This window comes from Camellia sinensis, chromosome 10 (assembly GCF_055761805.1).
Source record: "Camellia sinensis isolate YWXY chromosome 10, ASM5576180v1, whole genome shotgun sequence".
Lineage (NCBI taxonomy): Eukaryota > Viridiplantae > Streptophyta > Magnoliopsida > Ericales > Theaceae > Camellia > Camellia sinensis.
The window spans coordinates 102,868,497-102,890,117 of NC_138970.1; the positions used below are offsets into that span (position 1 = coordinate 102,868,497).

Sequence of the window (21,621 nt, forward strand, 5' to 3'; positions counted from 1 at the left end):
CCTAAATTTCAGAAACCTGTTATACAACATTGAACATTTCATATAATACAACAACTTGTTATACAACATTAAACATTTCAACATTGTCAATAGATTTCAGAAACCTGTTATACAACATTCAACATTTTCAACATTTCAACATTTCAACATTCAACATTATTCAACATTTCAGAAACCTGTTATACGACATTCAACATTTTCAAACCATCACATATAATACACACTGTTAAGCAACCAACATAATTCAATAGATTTCACAAACTGTTCATTCAACATTTCATCTCAAACAAACCTGTTACACACTTGTTTTTGCAAACCATCAGATTTTTAAGCACCAAAAAAAAAAATTACAAAACAAGTAGAAAAGTAGATTACATTCATAGCATGTTCCAAAACCTAAGAACTGAGTCATTTACATGGTAAATTACAAAAATACACAAAATACAATGACATAAGTCATTTCTTTGAAGATCTTCTCAATCCTTTGAAGCCTTCTATCACGCTCACCAAGCCTTGTCCTTAGATCATTAATTTCTTCTGTTCTTGAATCTGTCCGAGGTCCAGCATTGGCACGGATTGATGAGGTAATGTCGTCGTCGTCGTCGTCATTATCTGCGAACCACTTGAAGTAATTGCAGTGGTCGTTCGAAGTCTACAATGGACAAGAATCAGTTAATCAATAAAGGACAAATGAAATTTGTAAAAAGTAACAGATTCATTTATATAACAGGTACTTACATATTTTCTTGGGCAAACTGTAACGCCCTCAAATTAAACCCATAACATACATAACATTAACATGCATTAATAAAAGAAAACGAATCATTTGAATTATTCATCAGAGTACTTTTATTAAAAGACATCACATGTAACATCAAAATAACTGCCCTAAGGGCTTACATCTTTCCAAGCTAACACTTGGACACAAAAGAATGAGTACTAACTCATTTACAAGTTAAGCCCTTGGCTTGAATGTTTACATGTAATCTCAAATAAAAACAAATAACTAAAGACAAGTCTTCAAAATCCAAAAAAAAAATCGAATTCTTCCAAGCTAAGTCCTTGGAGGTAGCTTATCACCTGAACCTGAAAATGATGTTCCCATAAAGGGTGAGCCACATCCCAATAGAAAAATACTAAACCAAATATAAGCATTGAATAAAGCTATAGCATTCAATAGATGGTTAACCAAGATAATCAATTATAACTTGTTACTATTTCATAACACTAATGTCTATGACAAGTTTCAATTCCCTTGATTATCAATATGGCTCAGAACCTGGCCAAACTTACAACAGTGAACTATATATCACATTCACATTACTTCCAATATTAACAACACAGATGAGACTCAGGCTCATATCAAAACACTTCATGCTTCTCATTTGATACACATTTTAGTGCTGTATCAATAACATGTAAAAACACTTCAATTTAATAAGCACACATAAAAGTGATGCTAATGGAGTCCATCCCCTATCTCCTCCCAAACAATAAATCCGGTTTAGAGGTCCATCCCCTATTTTCCCCTAAACCGTGGAGTACATCCCCTATCTCCTCCCAAACAATATGCATATGCAATGCTCAATCAATACATGTATATTCTGTATTAATTCAATAGTCTAAATTTATGACTTAAACAATTTGATTAGTTTCAATTTTCCCTAATCCACATACAATGTCTACAACAAACACGACTATCCTCCACCGATAGCCCCAAACAGTTATTTCTAGACTGGAAATAAATACATCAACAATTCAATAGGTAAGTGATTTAAATTATACAACTACACCATTTAATTAATGAATTCCTCGATTTCATGAATTTAACCAAAATCCCCAATTTCCTGAAATTAATTATACAAATTAATTCATTATTACAACTAGGGTTTTTCCCAAAATTACCAAAGTATTCCCAACGTATCAAAATACCAAAAACTTATAACAAAACTTATAAGATGGAGTAGGAAATCCCTACCTCGAAGCGAAGAACTCGAATGGAGAAAATGACGAAAAACCAAAGTGCTCCAAACCCAAGATTGTTCAGATTAAACGGAAGCCCTCGACCCACTCTATCTTTTTAACAAAGAACTTAGGGTAGAAATACACTCTAAGTAGGTCAAACCTAAGAGAGAAGGTGTGTAGGGAGAGGGAGAAAACGGTTCTAGGGTTTTAAAATCAAAAAGAAGATGAAAAATGATCCAAAAAGTCGGATCTCGGATTTTTATACCAGTCGCCCCGCTCGAGCGTGGAAACCCCCGCTCGAGCGCCACTCACAGACTCCCGCTCGAGCGGCCAAACTCCCGCTCGAGCAGCGAATGCACACTCCCAGAAGTTTTTGCAGACAGGTCCCCGCTCGAGCTCGCAACTCCCCGCTCGAGCGTCACTCACGACTTCCCGCTCGAGCGTCCAATCCCCCGCTCGAGCGGCCAATACTACACAGGACATACTGGATGGGTGTATTCCCCGCTCGAGCGTCCAAACCCCCGCTCGAGCGGACAAGCCAAAATCTGGGCAACTAGACTTGGTTCCTAAGCTCAACCAACCTGCTCCAAATCTTCCCAACACAACCCAAGACTCAAAATAAGGATTAAAGGGTGCAAACAACATACTCTCAACAACCAGCTCCACGGAACCTAAGTCTGTATATAACAAGTAAAAAAAAGGGAAACCGGGATCGCTATAACCTCCCCCCCTTAAAGAATTTCGTCCCCAAAATTAAGCATAAGTTTTCAAACAAAACAGGTTTTCCTTAATCTCCAACAATATGACATTACGATATTTAAACAATTTGACCCAATACCAGTCATTCCATCTCTTATCCAAAGGCATCACGCAATATATAAAACCACATATATTTCAATTTGTATTATCAATATGCATTCCCTTTCAATTCAATAATATTTTCTACATACACAATATTCCATTAAACTTCCATTATAAGGCAAGTTTCAAAATGCTTCCATCAATCAAAAACATAAACCATGTTTCACAACCTAAGTTATATTCAATACACTTAAGGTCTAATATTACAAATAAACTACATATGCTCAAGCATCTATAAACAGATCCGGATATTTCTCGCGGACTTCCAACTCACGTTCCCAAGTGGCTTCCTCCACTCCGTGATGCTTCCACAAAACTTTGACCAAAGGGATGGTTTTGCCTCGCAAAACTTGATCCCGCCTATCCAAGACTCGAATCGGTCTCTCCTCATACGAGACATCTTCATCAACCATTAAATCGGTCCAATCCAACACATGTGATGGATCCGGCTCATACTTCCGAAGCATACTCACATGAAACACGTCATGTACTCCGGACAACTGCGGTGGCAAGGCTAAACGATAGGCAGCCTCGCCAATCCTCTCAAGGATCTCAAAAGGACCAATGAACCGAAGGGACAACTTCCCGCTCTTCCCAAACCTCATCAATCCCCGTCTAGGTGATATCTTCAGAAAGACATGTGTAGACACCCCATTTTTGACCGACCTTAAGAGCGCTTGGTGATGTTGCATGTTGTGCTCGTTCAGAAGTTTTAGAGTCGTGGCCGTGAGCCCTGCCTCCGGACTTCCGAACCCTCTTTTGTGCTTTGCCTCGGTTTGCGAACCAGGCTCGGTTTTCTCGATTTCTTTTCCTGAGGGGAGGGAGAGGTCTAGTAGATCATCTCTCAGTGGCCGTGGGCTACATTTTGTGGCCGCAGGCCATTTTTCCCATTTCGGAGTCTGGTTTTCGGTTTTCGGAGCCGTCAGGCCGTGTGCCTCGGTTCGGGACCGCTTAACCATCTCCTATTGCTCCGGTTTTTGGCATACTTCCTATTTTCTCCCTTTTGAGGGACACTGGGGTCTGAGAAACCCACTTCGTGGCCGAATGCCACTTTCGGTGCTTAACAGCCCATTTTCGGGACCTCGAACTGCGCGTTTTGGCCCCCGAACATTCGTTTTGCATCGGTTTTCGTTCATTTTTGGCAGGTACCTCTGTTTTATCACCGGGGAGGTCACTGAAGGGTGAGAGGCCAGTAATTGTTGCAGCAACCAGTTATACATCCTCCGACGCCCTCCGACGCCCGTTTTTCACACTTCCGGGCTAATGTTGAACACCTTGGGCCCATTTTCTCGAACTTTGAACCACATATTTGTGATGTACACACATGGGAGGACCCTGAAAAATGATGGCCGGCCATTAATGTTACTTGACCCTTTTGACCCCCTCCTTCCGGGCTAATGTTGAACACCTTGGACCCTTTTTCTTGAACTTTAAACCACATATTTGTGATGTACACACATGAGAGGACCCTAAAAATTGGTGGCCGGCCAGTAATTCCACCTGACCCTTTTGAACCCCTCTTTCCGGGCTAATGTTGAACCCCTTGGACCCACTTTCTTGGACTTTTAACCACAGGATTGTGATGTACACAGAGAGGAGGACACCATCAGTTGGTGGCCGGCCACTAAATCTGTTTGACCCTTTTGACCCCTAGCCGGCCGGCTAGGGGGTGTGGCCGGCCGGCCACCTACAGCAAAAGTAACTGGCCGGCCGAGTTCCTTGCACTGTTCACTTTACAGCTGTGGGGCTTTATCCCCCAGAAAATATCTTTATCCGGGGGATATTTTGTGGGGGAAAGTTTGTCTCCTTTTCCCCCACCTTTACACCCCCTTTTTGGCCCTTATAACCAGCTAGTGGCATCATATGTTGGGGTTAGAAAAAATCATCTTCAAGCTTCCATACACAAATCCCTCTCTATACCTCTCATTTCCTTGAAAATTTCCAAGTCCCTAATCACCATTTCTTCTACACCACCAAGCTCTACCATCACCACTTCATTTCCAGCAACAAGGAGGGCTTCTCAAAGGCTAAAGAAGCTGCAAATTGGTCCAAGAAGCCACAAAATCTTTAGTCTTCAAGGGTGAGTAACATTTCTCCTCTTTGACCCTTTTTCTTGATCCATTTGTAAGCCCCATATGCTTTTTGTTTCAAGCTCCGGCCCTAACTGAAAGGGGCCCTCTTTTGAGCTCATTTTCACTTTTCATTAAGGGCTCAACCCTGTTTGAGCCCTCCATGATGCACTTGCTTCATTGATCCTCCTATATGTCATAATCTTGCATGCTATTTTTGGCCCATGAGTAATCTGTTTTTGAGCATGATGTAATCTGTGAATGTGCTTATTTTGGGCCCTTCATCAACATTTTTGAAGGGCCCCTCACCATTTGGTGCCTCCATGTGCCACTTGTAGTTATATCCCTTATTTGGCCCCATTTTTGCATAAATCGGCAGCCCCCTTTGCTTCTGTTTTTGGACCTTGGTCCGAACTGAAAGTGGCCTTATTTTGGCCTATACTTCATGTTTCATTAACATTTTTTTTCTGTTTGATGATTATTTTGTATACTTCATGCTATAGCACCTTTTGAGTCTCAATCTTGTGCCTTTTTTTAGCATATTTTTATATTGATTTGAGGCTTGTCATATACTGTAAATATTCATATTTTTGGTCCCTCTTCAATGTTGTAGAAGGAAATTTTTCAGTTTGGATTTTGCTTATATCACTTGCTTCATTACCCCTCTCTTGGCCCCTATTCTTGCATGCCATTTTTGCCATACCTATGCTTGCTGTTTGGCCATGTTTATAACTGTGAAAATGCCTTTTTTGGGACTGTCTAGCTTCTGTCTTTGCATTGCATGTCCATATTGTGCATGTTTGGCATAGCTATAGGCCATTCCGGGTACCTAATATCGTATTTCGGGACTATTTCATGCATTTGGTGTCATTTCGCCTCATTTCGGGACTGTTTTCCCCCATATTTTGGTGCTGAAATTCCATTAGAATGATTACTTTCCATTTCTATATCATAGTTCGCATTTTTGCATCGCCTCGGTTTGCGTGCCCGTGTGCACGCATTTCGAGGCACTTCGTTTTCATCCACCGGCATCCTATGTGAGTGTGGCTGAAGCTCATTCATGTTGGTATAAGCCCATATCATGTTTTCATGCCATCGCATCGCATTTTTGCATTGCCTCAGTTTGCGTGCCCGTGTGCACGCATTTCGAGGCACTTCGTTTTCATCCATCAGTATCCTATGTGAGTGTGGCTGAGGCTCACTCATGTTGGTATAAGCCCATATCATGTTTCCATGTCATTTGCATTGCGTATCCATCGCCTCGGTTTGCATGCCTGTGTGCACGCATTTCGAGGCACTTCGTTTTCATCCATCAGTATCCTATGTGAGTGTGGCTGAGGCTCACTCATGTTGGTATAAGCCCATATCATGTTTTCAGGCCATTCGCATTACGTATACCATTGCCTCGGTTTGCGTGCCCATGTGCACGCATTTCGAGGCACTTCATTTTTACCTACCGACTTCTCATGTGAGTGTGGCTGAGGCTCTCCCATATTAGTATAAGTCCATGTTACATTTTCCATGCCATTTTAGTCACTTGCATTGCATATACCATCGCCTCGGTTTGCGTGCCCGTGTGCACGCATTTCGAGGCATCTCATTTTCACAGCATAGTGCATGTTAGGATTGTATCTTAGTTGCATTTCATGCATGTCATGCATATTACATCGTGTTGCATTCTGTCATTTTCTCGGTTTGCGTGCCCGTGTGCACGCATTTCGAGGCATCTCATTTTCACAGCATTGTGTATGTTAGGATTGTATCTTAGTTGCATTTCATGCACGTCATGCATATTGCATCGTGTTCGAAATAGGAGTTAGCCCGGACACGGGAAACGAGGTACATTTCGTACTCCGAGTGACGGAATGTATCTCAATTCCCCAGTCACCGACACTCCGGATTATCCATGATGGAGTTAGGTTTTAGCTGTGTTTCATGTGCATTCATTCTATATTAAGTTGTGCAATTCGACTCCTCTGCCATCATGCCTCGGTATGCGTGATTGGTGGCACGAGGATCGAGGCATGCATATATTTGTGAAATACATTGCTATGCCCCTTTCCTGCTCTCTGTTGCAGTAAAATGAAGAATCAGCAAACTTCCGGAGTTTGGCGCGCATTTCAAGAACAGGTGTAAACAGAGGCTAATTGGGGCATTCCGGGGGATTTCCGCGCAAGACAACCCGGACATGCATCATCCATCAGAAGCAAGGCAGTCCTGGCTTGCATGCCAGTTTTATTTATTTTCTTAGTTAATTTGTTAATTAATTAGGATTTTGTAACATTTTGGACTGTACTATTCTTTTATTCGGGACTGTAATATTCGGACTGTATTATTTATTCGGACCCTCTACGCGAGGGCATAATTGTAATAAGTGTGGGTGAGTGTGATGTATGTCTTCCAACCCCACGTCTTTCTCCCTTTTATTTATCCGCTTATGATGGTTAGATTAGGGCATGTTTCAATTAGCATACAGTATGACAGCATGTTTGCATTCATTCATTAGTTTTGCATGCACCGGGCTCGGCGCATCATACTAACTGCATTGTACTTTCAATTCCAAATTGAATACATGATAGTTGTAGCATTTCATATGCCATCTTAGGATAGCCGAGCCTGCTATAATTGCATTTTGCATGTGTTGCATTAGGCATTTCTGTATACTTAGGATCATGCATGATTTCTAACGTAGTTTCTATTTTGGCTTGGAGTACTCGGTAAGTTCTACGCTTTAGCATCCTTGCATGCATGTGAGTGAATGCCATGAATAGCATGCTTACCATGAGGCTAATTGCTTATGTGATATAACTGCCTGAATGCCTGTGGGTGAAGGTTGGGTTACTTAAATTGGGATGAATCATCAAATGTTTCAAGCCTACCTGCGGGTAGCAAACCATTTTCAAAAAAGCGAACATGAAATGTTTTGTTCCAATTCAGGCGACTCAGTCTATACTTGTATGCTGTGCGCATCACATAGTAACCTAGGCTAATAACCGGAATAAGAACTCACAATGTTTTCAAAAAAGATATCATGGTTAGTAGAGGCCGATCTTTGATCGGGCGAGCGGGGGTGCTCACGAAGTGACCTTCCCCAATCGTACCCAAGTTCCCGAGCCGAGGCAACTTTGGTGATGACGGACACGTAGCCTTTTGGCACCGAGTCAGGGTTTCCTAAATTTCCCAAAATAAAATATTTAGGTGGCGACTCTGTATCTGGCAAAGCAGTCCATGTTTGGCACTTCTTTCAAAAATCTGTTTTCTCAAAACGATTTGCCGGATTTGGACTCTTTGGTTCAGACTTAGAACCGTGACTACAAAATCGAGTCCGAGCTGTAGCGAGGTCCCCCGCGGGCTTGTTACAGTTTTCTGGCGACTCTGCTGGGGACTTAGAGAACTTGACTCGAACTCATGATATCTGTTTTTGATACACTTGTGTGTTTCTTTGCATTGCATTTGCATTGGTGCGCCTAGGACACCGTGTTTGCCATCTGCTATTCCTGAACGGTTTGCCGGAGGCTTGTCTTGTCAAGGCATGACCATAAGGCTGACCGGTTGTGGGCTCTGCCAGTATGGGAACACAAACCCCAGTTTTACCGGGGCACCCTCTTTGACCATTTGACCTAGTGCATATTCGGATCCATAGTGACCATTCCAAATTAGGACAGGTTGCTTACCCGTTTATAGGTTGTTTGAAACCGCTGTGTGCGTAGTGAAACCCTAGCTCCTGAAAAAATAAGACAGGGAAACCCTACCCCAACATAGGGGTGTTTTGGCTCTCACTTATCTGTTATGTGCTTTAGAGTGCGTCTCTACAGGAATGCATGTATCAGTATATGAGTTTGGGCATCAAGCCTGCGGGCATCAGTTCAGTATTGTCAGTATCAGGCCTGCGGGCATCAGATCAGTATATGAGTTTGAGTATCAAGCCTGCGGGCATCAGTTCAGTATTGTCAGCATCAGGCCTGCGGGCATCAGTTCGGTATTATGGGTATCAGGCCTGCGGGCATCAGCCAGTATTTGAGAATCAGCTATCTGCGGATATCAGATTCTATTTTAAGGGACAGTGATACAGGCGTAATAATCAGTGTTTGAGGACAGTATGTATTCAGCTTATTGACTGTGTGTTGTTATGCCCGGCTGTATGTCATGCATTTTATTTTAAGCTGTTATGCTGTCCGTTTATCTGTTTATTTATTTCCTTTTCGTTTTATTTATCTTTTGCTAGGTCAGTTTTAGCACAATTGTTTCCAACCCAGCAGGCATTTCCCAAGCACTCTGGACACGAGGTCATCGACTCCATCGATCTGAGGATCTAATCGACGGACAGCCAGTGTTCTATTCTCTACCCCCTGTTACCAGAAGGAAGCAGAAAAAGCGCAGTGTATCTGAACAGAGATCACCAGAACAGTGGTTTCCCCCATCAGTGGACAGTCGGATTGAGATCCCCATTGAGACAGATCTGCCAGTAGTTCAAACAAATCGAAACAGTATGACGGCACCAACAGGAGTTGAGGAAATGATGCGCCAAATGCAGGAAACCATGCGGGCCATGCAACAGGATGCCGTTCGCCGGGATGAACTCGCCAAGCAACAATCCGAGATTATGACCCAGTAGGCTGAGCTGATTACCAGACTGCAACAGCAGAATACAGCGTCTGCTTCACACCAAATCCCTCCTCCGGCAGGGGCTCCATTACCTGAGCAGGCACCTACTGTTCAGAACGCCCCACCAAATGCCCAGAATACCCTGCCGAATGTCCAAAATTTACAAGAGGACACGAATCTTCCAACGGGGCCAGCTCCACCCCCGCTTCCACCACAACTGTCCAAGGTCCATGCACCCAATCGCCCCGACTCTCCCTTCGAGTTCGAGGTTGATCATACAGCTCTGAAATTGAGCAAACTGGAGAAGCTCTTCAAGAAATCCCAAGGGGTCAAGGCTATGCCGGATATCGAAGACGGATATACCGAGGAGGCCGTAACACTCCCCGATAGGTTCAAAATGCCACAAATCGACCGCTTTGACGGGACCGGCGACCCCATGGTCCACCTCCGACTGTTTGCAGACATTTTGCGGCCAATGGGCCTAACACGACCACAGAAGCTTTCATTATTCGGTCGAACCCTGTCGGGTGTGGCCGCCCATTGGTACGCAAAGTTACAAGATGAAGTGAAGAAGAATTGGGATGAAATGGCTGAGGCCTTTGTCACGCAATATTCATACAACACTCAGATCGAGATTACAACTCGTGATCTCGAAACGACAAGGCAAGAGCCCAAGGAAACTTTCTCGGACTTTGTGATCCGATGGAGGGCAAAGGCATCAATGATGACTTTAAGGCCCACGGACAAAGATTAAATCCGGATGATTGTGCGCAATCTCCACCCAAAGTTGATGCAGAGAATGATTGTCGTCCCCTTTCCTACTTTCGCAGATTTACATGAGATGGGGGTGCAAATCGAAGACGCAATGAAACAAGGTCTGTTTGACCACGACAGGGAGCAACCGAGGAGGACTTTCAACCGTAACAACAATGCGGGCCCGAGTGGCGCTGCAAATACGAGAGCCTCGGAAGTTAGTATGGTCACCACCACTCCCCCTCCCCCTCCAAGGCCCATGGCTGCCACACCCTTCTCCGGCGCGTCCGGAAGTAACACACAAACCAACAGATTCCAACCGCGAGGCCAAAGAACCTTTACCCCACTATATATGCCCCTGACCAAAGTTCTGGGAATATTGATCAGAAAAAATCATTTGAAACCCCTGGAGCCAAAGCCATTACCGAATCCACTCCCCCCCTCTTATGACCCAGCAAAGTACTGCGCGTATCACCAACAACACGGTCATGACACCGACCGTTGTTACAGATTGCGTCATGAGATCCAGGATCTTATTGACAAACAGGTGATCGCGCCTCCTGATAAACCCAATGTCACAACCAACCCTCTCCCACCACATAACCAAGCTCCTCCTCCCAACAGAATTAATTTTATCCAGACTGGGGTCGCATCTTACGATCCTAGCATCTATATTACGCCCACCCACCTACCCAAGCCGGAGGTGCTCCTCCCCGATTGCACTGACTTCTTGTGCATGGTGGACATCTCCAAAACCCAACCAGAACCGATGGTGGTGACCGTCAAAGACGGGGCAAGGAAGATTTTGGGAGAGAATGAGATTGTTGAATCTGGGACTAGACAGAGTTTTGCTGAGGGAGCCTATGATCCAAGCGAGTACATCCTATCAACGAGCTGAATTGGGCTAGGTATAGAATTGCCAGAGACAGGAGAGCTATGCATGATCCGGGGGGATGGATCTGGGCTATGGGCAGATGATCTAACAGCCGTAGAGGAGGACTTTGCCAACTTGCAATTTTTCGATGACCAGGAACTGGGGGATACGTCAATCAACTGGTACGATTATGAGGGATCAACGGAGGCCACTGGATGGCTCGAGGATCAACCAGATGTAGTGGGGGAAGCCCAACCAGAACAGAGCCCGGCAGGGGCAGAAGTATCAGTTGTGGCCGGAATGGCCGAAAGTCAAGTTGTATCGCCGGAGAGCGCCGGTGCTAAGAATTCCGCTCGAGATTTGGGCATTAAGGATACGGGAATTGTCGAACAACCAGCTGTACTGATGCAACTGGAACGAGAAACGTTTGAGGAGGCTGAGAGAATTAGGAAAGCTAAGGGCCCTGAGGGGACTGAAAGTGCTGTGTGCACAAAGATAGAGAATGCTGCGAGCATGTGGACAGGGAATACTGCGAGTACAACTAAACTGGAGCCAGACAGGTGTCTGTTGGCTGCCGATGGAATGTGGTGGGAAGACGATGACTTATGTCTTGCCCACACGGATGAAGACTGGGGAAATAATCAACCGGATGACACTTGGTACCTCGATGAGGTTGACCATATGACAAGAAGTGGGCGGTATTTCAAACCCCCACACCTGGACCAACCCGAGGCATCCGGGAAAGATAGAGAAGCGGAAAAATAGAAGGAGAAGCAGATTGAAGAGGAAGCTGTGCTGAAACAGTTAAAAAAGATACAAGCAGACATCTCCATCTGGGGACTGCTAATGGCATCACGAGTACATAGAGAAGCTGTCCTATCTGCTATGGACAAGTCCAAACTCTCCATAGACACCACGCCTGAACAGCTGGTTGGACTGGTTTTTCCGGGAGGAGGTTCCTCGGCATTAACCTTTTCGGACAAGGAACTACTGCCTGAGGGCACAAGTCATAACAAACCTCTCTATATCTCTGTGGAATGTAGAGATAAGTGGATACCGGTGGTACTTGTTGATACCGGGTCTGCGATTAATGTCTGCCCAACCAGAACGGCATATGCAATCGGGTTGAAACCCGTGGACTTCGTCCCAACCACCCAAGTGATCAGAGCATACGACAATACCAGCAGAGAAGTGATGGGGACTGTTAAAATTCAAACCAAGGTTGGTCCAGGACAACACAACATCGAATTTCATATCTTGGACGTTCTCGCAACCTTTAACCTCCTTTTGGGGCGACCGTGGTTGCACCAGGTCAAAGTAGTCTCTTCCACTCTACATCAGATGCTAAAGTACCCCCACGGGAAAGGGGTAGCGATCGTTTTCGGGAATTCATCAATCCACCCGCCGCCGGAAGTGTCCACACCTGTCTTGGAGATCGAGCACGGCACGGAGGATGTGTTTTTGTCGGGGTTCACTTTGGCCGAGGCTCAAGTGGTGCAGAATGTCATGGCTGTGAATGAGGGCATGTACGTTAGTGCTCAATCTATCTACCTCATGAACAAGCTAAAACATACCCCCGGGATGGGATTAGGGAGAAGCGGCCGGAAGGGCGTCTCAGTGTTGGCCGAAGTGCCACACAACCCTCACGCCTTTGGACTGGGTTATCTGCCCACCAAAGAAGACTGGGTAAGGAAAGGAAAGGAAATGGCCGGAAGGGCCAGGGCAAAGAAGGCCGGGAAGCCATTTGAGTTAATGCATAGGCCCATCTGGGGTACCTTAAACGGACGCTTCGTCCGGGAGGGGGAAGATTTTCCATTCTGCGGCTTCCCGGAGCCATGGCTAAACGCGGAGGGGAAACGCGTGCCTGGTTTTGAAATCTTCTTCGACATACAATTATCTGGGGATGACGTTGCCGAAGCGCAGACAGACCCACCAACTGAGGCTGAGCAGTGTGAAGCAGTGGATTCTGAGAGCACAGAGCTTGAAATGGGGGTAGCACTGGCATGTCTACTATCAGATCCTCCGATCGGCCAAGAGTGCTTGGGGGATAACTCTTCGGTTTCTATGATTGGAGATGAAATAGCTGCAGGCTTTCCAGCGCCGATCTTGGATGCATCTATCGCACCTTCTCTCATCTGGCAATATGAAGAAGGCTTTTTATCTAGCAGTTCCGGGTCAGGTAGTGAGCCGGAATCTGATTCTACCGAATCTTGTGCGTCGGAATCAGATTCCAGCTCGACTGAGTCTGAGTCCGGTATTCCTGGGAGTGATAACCCGGATGCCACAGTCCTGTCTAGGTCGTCATTTTCATTTTCTTTTGAGTCTGTTGTAACAGAGGAATCTGACGGCTTGGAAATATTTAATGAGAATGATGTGGATGTGGTTTCCGAGTATTTTTCTGTGCCTTTGATTTATTGCTTAAATCAGGATTTTCAAAATTTTGATGAAAACAACGAGGGAGAAATTCCCCCAGTTTTGCAACGATTAATTGATCAAGAGCAGGAAAGATTTGTTAAACCTTTAATGGATGAAATCACTACTGTGAATGTTGGTACTGAGAAGGACCCGCGGCTGGTCCAGATCGGGTCCACGTTGTCTTCAAAGGAGCGCGAGTGCTTAGTCGCTTTATTAAAAGATTTCAAAGATGTTTTCGCGTGGTCCTACGAAGACATGCCTGGAATCGATCCTGAGATTGTACAGCACCGGATCCCTCTTGATCCCGAGGCCCGCCCTGTCAAACAGAAACTCAGAAGGATTCGCCCGGACTGGTCCCTCAAAATTAAGGAAGAGGTCACCAAGCAAATTGACGCAGGGTTCCTGCTGGTATCTGAATACCCAACTTGGTTGGCCAACATTGTTCCGGTGCCAAAGAAGGACGGCAGAATTCGGGTCTGTGTAGACTTCAGAGATTTGAACAGGGCCAGTCCGAAGGACGACTTTCCCTTGCCACATATTGACGAATTGGTGGATTTCACGGCAGGACACGCCTTGCTTTCATTTATGGATGGTTTCTCAGGCTATAATCAGATAGTAATGGCACCCGAAGACCGGGAGAAGACTGCGTTCACTACCCCGTGGGGTACATATTGTTATAGAGTGATGCCATTCGGGTTGAAAAATGCTGGAGCTACGTATCAACGGGCAGCAACTACAATATTGCATGATATGATCCATAAAGAGGTCGAGGTGTATGTGGACGACATGATTGTCAAGTCCAAAGATAGAGAGGGCCACTACACCGCCTTACAAAAATTCTTTCAAAGGATCAAAGAGTTTCGGCTACGACGGAATCCCCAGAAATGCACGTTTGGTGTTACAGCAGGGAAGATGCTAGGGTTTCTGATTACACAAAGGGGCATCGAGGTCGACCCTTCCAAAATCAAGGCCATCTTAGAAATGCCACCACCAAGGACTGAAAAGGAGGTGCGAGGCTTTCTGGGTAAGGTGCAATTCATAAGACGGTTTATTTCTAAATTAACCTTGACTTGTGAACCACTTTTTGGTCTCCTGAAGAAAGGAAAGAAATTCCAATGGGACAGCCGATGTCAAGCAGCTTTTGAGCAGATCAAAGAATATCTACAGAACCCGCCCGTGTTGTCACCACCAGAGCCGGGGAGACCGTTGATATTGTACCTTTCGGTAACTGAGACTACCATGGGCTGCATGCTCGCGTAGGAGTCAAAAGACAAAGTGGAAAGAGCCATCTACTATCTGAGCAAAAAGATGCTGGATTACGAGACCCGCTATACACCGCTGGAGAAGGCTTGTTTGGCCTTGGTATGGGCAACCAGGAAGCTGCGGCACTCCCTGTTAGCTCACTCTGTAATGTTGGTTTCGCGTTTGGATCCCATCAAATATCTCTTCGAGAAACCAGCACTTACGGGTAGGCTAGCTCGTTGGCTGCTGTTGCTCTCCGAATTTGATTTGAAGCATGTAACGCGCAAGTCAGTAAAAGGTAGAGCGGTAGTAGAGTTCCTTGCCGACCACCCGGTTGAGGGGGATGAAGCGGTTGAATATCTATTCCTAGATGAAGCCATTCTACATGTCGAAGATGAAACTTGGACGATGTACTTTGACGGAGCGTCAAACCAGTATGGGTATGGGATAGGGGTGTTGCTGATAGCACCTGACGATTCCCGTATCCCTTTAGCATTCAAGCTTCAGTTCAAAGTCTCGAACAATGAGGCAGAGTATGAGGCATGTATTGCTGGCCTGGAAGCAGCCCTGGAACTAGGGGCAAGACGGTTGGACGTCATTGGGGACTCAAACCTTGTTGTGTCTCAAGCAAAAGGAGATTGGAAAGTCAAGGAGGAAAGGATGATAATTTACCACCAAACCTTGGATCTGCTAATTCCTCGGTTTGAGAAGCTAAATTTCACCCACCTCGTAAGAGAGAACAACAGGTTTGCAGATTCACTAGCAACTCTATCTTCTATGATAGACATCCCGTCCGGAGTCCGGATGCGTCCAGTCATTATTGATCAGAAGTTTGCGCCAGCATACGAGTCGATTTCCGCCATAGATGAGGTTCAAGACGGCAACCCCTGGTATTACGACATCTGGAACTTCTTGGAAAAGGAGACGTATCCACTAGGGGCAAATGCCAAGGACAAGAGGGCCGTCAGAAGAATGGCCGCTCAGTTCATTATCTGCGGGGGTAAGCTATACAAAAGGGGTCATCTGGGAATGCATAAGCTCTGTGTAGAAGCTGAAGAGTCGAAACGCCTGATGGAAGCCATCCATGGGGGAGAGTGCGGTGCACACATGAATGGAGTAATGCTGGCTAGAAAGATCCTCAGACAGGGCTACTACTGGTCAACCATGGAAGAGGATTGTATTAGCTTTGTTCGGCGATGCCACAAGTGTCAAATCCATGCAAATCGCATGAACATCCCGCCGTCAAAACTATACAACATGACTTCGCCATGGCCTTTTTCAGTCTGGGGAATTGATGTGATCGAAGCTGTTACCCCGAAGGGGTCAAACGGGCATGAGTTTATCCTAGTAGCGATAGATTATTTCACAAAGTGGGTCAAGGCCCAATCATACGCGGTGTTGAAGGCGTCGCACGTCGCAAAGTTCATCAGAAACAACATCATCTGTCGCTACGGGGTGCCAAACGAGATAATTTCAGTTAATGGTTCCCACTTCAAGAAAGAAGTGGTAGACTTGTTGGAGAAATACAATGTGGCTTTCCATAAGTCATCTACATACCGGCCGCAGACCAACGGAGCGGTTGAGGCCGCCAACAAGAATATCAAGCATATACTGCAGAAGATGGTGGGAACCTACCGGGATTGGCCAGACAAGCTGCCATTTGCTCTGTGGGGCTACAGGACTTCAATCAGAACTTCTACTGGAGCAACTCCATATTCATTGGTCTATGGAATGGAGGTTGTTCTACCCATTGAGATTGAGGTTCCGTCGTTACGAGTATTGGCTGAATGCCAGATAGCCGAAGCAGATTGGCAGCAAAGCAGATTCGAAGAACTCATGCTCTTTGATGAAAGAAGACTGAAAGCACTGTACCACATCCAAGGCTATCAACGCAGAATTGCCCGGGCTTTCAACAAGAAGGTTAAGTCCAGGAATCTGAAAGAAGGAGATTTGGTGCTCAAAGACAACCGAGCTCCCATCCACGACCCAAGGGGCAAGTTCAAACCTAATTGGACTGGTCCTTACATCATCAAAGCTATCTGGTCAGGTGGAGCTATGGTTCTGATGGATCTAGATGGCTTGGAGTTCTCACAACCGATCAATATGGACAAGTTGAAGAAATACTATCCTTGAGAGGCTCGCTAGGCCGAAAACCCGAAAGGGCGACCTAGGCAAAAGTCAGAGCACAAAAAATTAGAAAATATAAAAACTGAGCTCGCAAGGTTGAAAACCCGCAAATGGCGGCCTTGGCAAAAGTTAGAGTGCAAAAGGAGAGTGAAAATACTCGAGTGAACCTTAGCCTGAACTACGTAAGGCTTGATTCCCATCTTTGGGATACGTAGGCAACTTCACCTTGAAGTTCAGCCATAACTTTTCCCCGATCAACTCTGTCCATCTTGATCATCTCAGTCATCTTTATCCATCAGCATTTATCATGATCTCTGGTACAGTGCTGTTCAGACTAGGGGCAACTTTCCGTTGCCGCGACGGTGCAAAGTTACTCAGACAAGGGGCAACTTTCCGTTGCCGTGCAATGCCGCATTGTTTTTCAGACTAGGGGCAACTTTCCAGTTGCGGGGATCTGGGGTTGTGCATCTCAGTGACAGATTTTTGGCGTGTCCAGTTCTGATCCACATCGAAAATAGTTTTGAAAAGTTTTAATAAAAGTTGACTTTGTTCAAATCAATCTTTTTACGACTAAGACCATTTTTAGACCAAAAGCGGAAAATTTTCAGTACCACAACTTTCAATTTCATTGATTTCAAAACTGAGTTCTCCTGCTCTTGCATTACAATCGAGGTTGTTTTTTTTTAGTACATTCATAAAGAAAACTTGAAAATACTAAATAAGCAATAAATTTGGGGCATAGTTGAATCAAGTATCTCTGCGTCCCCTCCCAGAGCTGGACGAAGCATCTGATGCCAAGCTAGGCCCAACCTGTGCCTCCTCATTGAGCCAATCCAAGCACTTATCGGACAAAGTGCAACTGAAAGAAGAAGCAGGGGCCAGAAGGTCTCTCGTCCTCCATGCTGTGGCATATCGGGCAAGCTGTGCACCCCGGATCGGGAAAGCGGCTGGGTACTCAATCCCCTCCGGTCGGCAGGTCTGATCATGACCAAACTAACGCAGGAACCGGAACGGAAAATAAAATACGCAGTGGGTTAGACCAATCAATTGGATCCCAATCAGCCGGGACATACTATAGCTCATTGCCGGGAAGTTGAGCCAAGGACAACGCCAAGCAATGCTGTCTGCAGACAAATTGCACATCCAATCAAACCACCACCTTTCGTCAAGAGCATTGATTAGGCGCTGCCGAAAGAAGTAGCCTCGAGCTGAATAGGCCGGGCAAGAGTCCACAACCTGCAACTTGTCCATTAACCATACCTGGGGGAGGGATGGAAAATGAGAGAATAAAGAACAGAGAGATGTACGATGAGAGAAAAGTAAGACAAGGGTTTTGTGAGAAAAACCGAGCCTGAGGGTCGAGTGATGTGAGCAAAATATATATGTGAGGTCGGGTGGGAAATATTACCTGCAGTAGCAGTGGACTCCCAGCAAACCTAGTCGCCTCCCGGCGATAGACAGAATCTAAGCCCATCAGTGTCTCGGCCAAGGTCATGGCAATACAGCTCTTTCCTTCTCTCAAACCTTGGGCGACTTCAATCAGGCGAATGCTAGCCCCGCCGAAGCCCGAGGAAAGCAGAAACTGAGACAACAAACATAAGCAGAGGGCGTGTTGCTGGAAACCCTGCCAATAATGGTTGCTGCGGTCACCGGCGTCGGAAAAACGATGGATCAAGCCGAGGATGTCCAGTTCCCCACTGCAGATCAGAGATCGAGCATCATACGCCGTGAGCCCACACATCCGCCCTAAAGCCTGGGCGTGACCAAAACGGAGTTGAGGCAAGATCACTTCAGAGCATTCAGACTCCATCAAAACCTGAAAATCTTCGAAAGTGGGACATACCTCTTGGCCGCCAAAGCCAAAAACGTGCGTCACTGGGTTCCAGAACCTTGCCGCGGCATGGAGAAAAGGGAGATGTAGTGGAGTACGGCTCAGCGTGAATAGTGCATTCAAACCGAAACCCCGAAAATTCAGCTTTTCCGAGCCATCTAGAGAAGAAATCCAAGATGTGACATTTTCTGCGAGAAACGCCTTCATCTTTGTCTAAAACTAAGATGAAATGAATGTTCCCGAAGTTGAGGCTTTTATAGATGGAAAAACACTATTCACGGGGACACGTGTCAAAAACCAGGAGGCTGCAGGAATAGCTGGCCGGCCGGCCACCTTTTCTGGCTGGCCAGCCATTTACTTTTTACAAAACTGGCCGGCCAGCTGTCTCTCTCCACAAAAATGGCCGGCCGGCTCCCAAAGATGGCCGGCAATGCTGCAGTGTATCCCCTTGGCTCTGTTTTACCCTTTGAGAGGAAGTTTCAAGCATTTCCATGCAACGGGAGAGTCAAAGGCCTTCATCTCCCTCCGTTTCGGATGCGTTCCGATGCCCAGATCGTCAGAAGTACACTCTGTTGTCGTTTTGATTATCGAGTTGTTGTTTTGATTATCGAGTTGTTGTTTTGCTTATCGAGTTGTTTGTCGAGCGGACGTGTTTCGTGTTTTCGATTCATTACTTTCCGATTAAACAATCTTTGTTTAAAGTCTTGTTTATTTGCGTTGTCAACGTTGTTGCATTTTGCTTATCGAGTTGTAAACTTCCTAAGGTTCTGTTATATCTTAGTAAGTTGAGTTGTTTAGTTTGTTGCGTCGGTTCACTACCTGACTTGGTGATTACACAATGCGCATTCCCATTCAATTTCATTTTTGTGCAAAATAAAATGATGCGATACGATGCTAAAGTTTAAAATACAAACACCTTTTCAAAAGCTATTTCATTCCATCATGCTTTACAACAAACAAAGGTACAAGTTTCACAAAAAATAAAACTGCCTAACAATGTGCAAAGTGCTACAAACTACTAGCAAAAGGAAAAATAAAGCAGGAAACAGCAGTATCAATGTCCTCGGGAGCGGGAATGAGAAACACTCCTTATCCTCTTTTGCGGGACAACCTCTGCACCATCATCATCTGAGTCGGAGCTGTCATCCTCAGGATCCCCCTCAGCCCCGCCTCTGTTCCCCGAACCAAAACCGGAGCCCCCCTCATCAGCAGATGTCTCTGACTGACGATCAGTAGCCTCCTCCTCCTCCTCAGCATCCTCCTCCTCCTCATCAGGCTCCACCTCTACAACGTGAGCCCTGCGTCTGCGGACAGGCCCCCCTCGAGCTCCTCGGAAAGGCCTAGATGGCCCGGCTCCTCGGGAAGGCCGAGATGGCCCCGCCCCCTGAAAAGGCCCGGGTGACCCAACTCCCTGAAAAGGCCCAGATGGCCCAGCTCCCCAAGGAGGCCCAGGTGGCCTGGCCTGCGGCTGACCGGACCATGAAGGCATCTGAAAACAAAAAGTTCAATTCAAATACACCAGTCCAAATATATACATCAGATGCAGATACAAGTAAAGGCTACGTGAAGTGGGTGCATGTAAATGCAATGTACGAGTGGGGTGTGTGTCAGATGTGCTCTACACAAGTAGTCTATCGATGCAGTAGAAATCAGCATGTCATCAGAAGTATGATAAATGCCAGAAAACTGAAGGGTACCTGAATGCCCGCGACAGACAACTGTGCCTTCCTACGCAGGACCATGCCCTCAAGTGTGGCCACCAGTCCAACCACCTCCTCCATGTACCCTCGCGGTGGCTGCAAATATGAGCTCATAATCATCAGTGAACAAAAGAATGTCTAAACGTCTGAATGATGAATGAAAAACAGCGGAGCATACCAGCGGTGAGTCAGGATCAATGGCGTATCGATCACTGGGCATCGGAGGCTCTAGCGGAATCGAAGTCGGGGAGATAGCCCCATACTGCCACGCCATCAACTCAGTGGGCATATCTGGCCATCCAGGATGAGGATAAGCCGACGGAGTCGGAGGAAACGGTCTACTCCCACCTCTAGATGTACCAGCCCTGCTAGTAGAAGGGCGTCTGCAGCCCGAGCCCGAGCCTGGCTCGAGGATGACATACCGGCAGGCCTCATCATCGGGATACGAGCTCCCGTCAATGGAGGCATCAAATATATGTGACGGTAAGTGGCGTAGTCCCCCTCCTCAATATATAATAAAGCATCACTACCCAGCATGGCGCCGACTACCTCCGAGTAAGAGAGCCTGTCAGCAGTCCGCATACTGACTGGGGGTACTGCGGGAGGATCCTGAGAAAGATACCCCCATACCTGACGCAGAAAGCGTTCCCCCAGGAACCATGCCCTGCCAACCGGCCCTTCGAGCAGGACCCTATACTGGGAGATGTCCGACCCTCCGGTATACTGAAGTCGGAGACCATCACCCAGGGACACCCAGGGCTGCCATGTGATCTGCGGATGATAAATGCATGAACCAATCCGAAATCGAGAATATACAGAGCAAATCAAAGATGAAAATGAAAGGAACTGAAAGTTCTGAGGTACCTCTGAATGTCGCACAGTGTCAAAGTACTGTCGCAGGTAAAGGAGGGTCTCTCGAGGCCTCGGCCGGTGCGGACCCTCGAATACCAGTGAGTATGGGGTCATGGGAAGCCCTGCCACCTCCAACTCTGGGGCTAATGCTGGGAAGTATACATAGACACATAACTGAGAAAAGCAGTGCAGAATGTAAGTACGAAATGCTGAGAGCAAAATACAGACTGTAAAAGTGCGCTGTGAGTGCAATGTACAAGTAATGAAAAGCAGGAATGTAAATCAAGGGGACAGAAAAGTACCTCCCAGGCTCTCCAGTACCCGCCA

The 21,621-nt window shown here is 46.1% G+C and overlaps 1 protein-coding gene across 1 annotated transcript; it reads right to left on the reverse strand.

Moving 5' to 3' along the window:
• Position 1: 1 nt before the first annotated feature.
• Positions 2 to 20,769, reverse strand: LOC145800604 (uncharacterized). The gene is made up of 5 exons (XM_082890309.1): positions 20,621 to 20,769; positions 20,440 to 20,538; positions 19,980 to 20,231; positions 446 to 652; positions 2 to 16 (listed from the first exon to the last, which is right to left on the reverse strand). The coding sequence occupies exons 1-5, from the start codon at positions 20,729 to 20,731 to the stop codon at positions 2 to 4; spliced, it is 684 nt and encodes a 227-aa protein (XP_082746435.1). The 5' UTR covers positions 20,732 to 20,769.
• Positions 20,770 to 21,621: the final 852 nt, after the last annotated feature.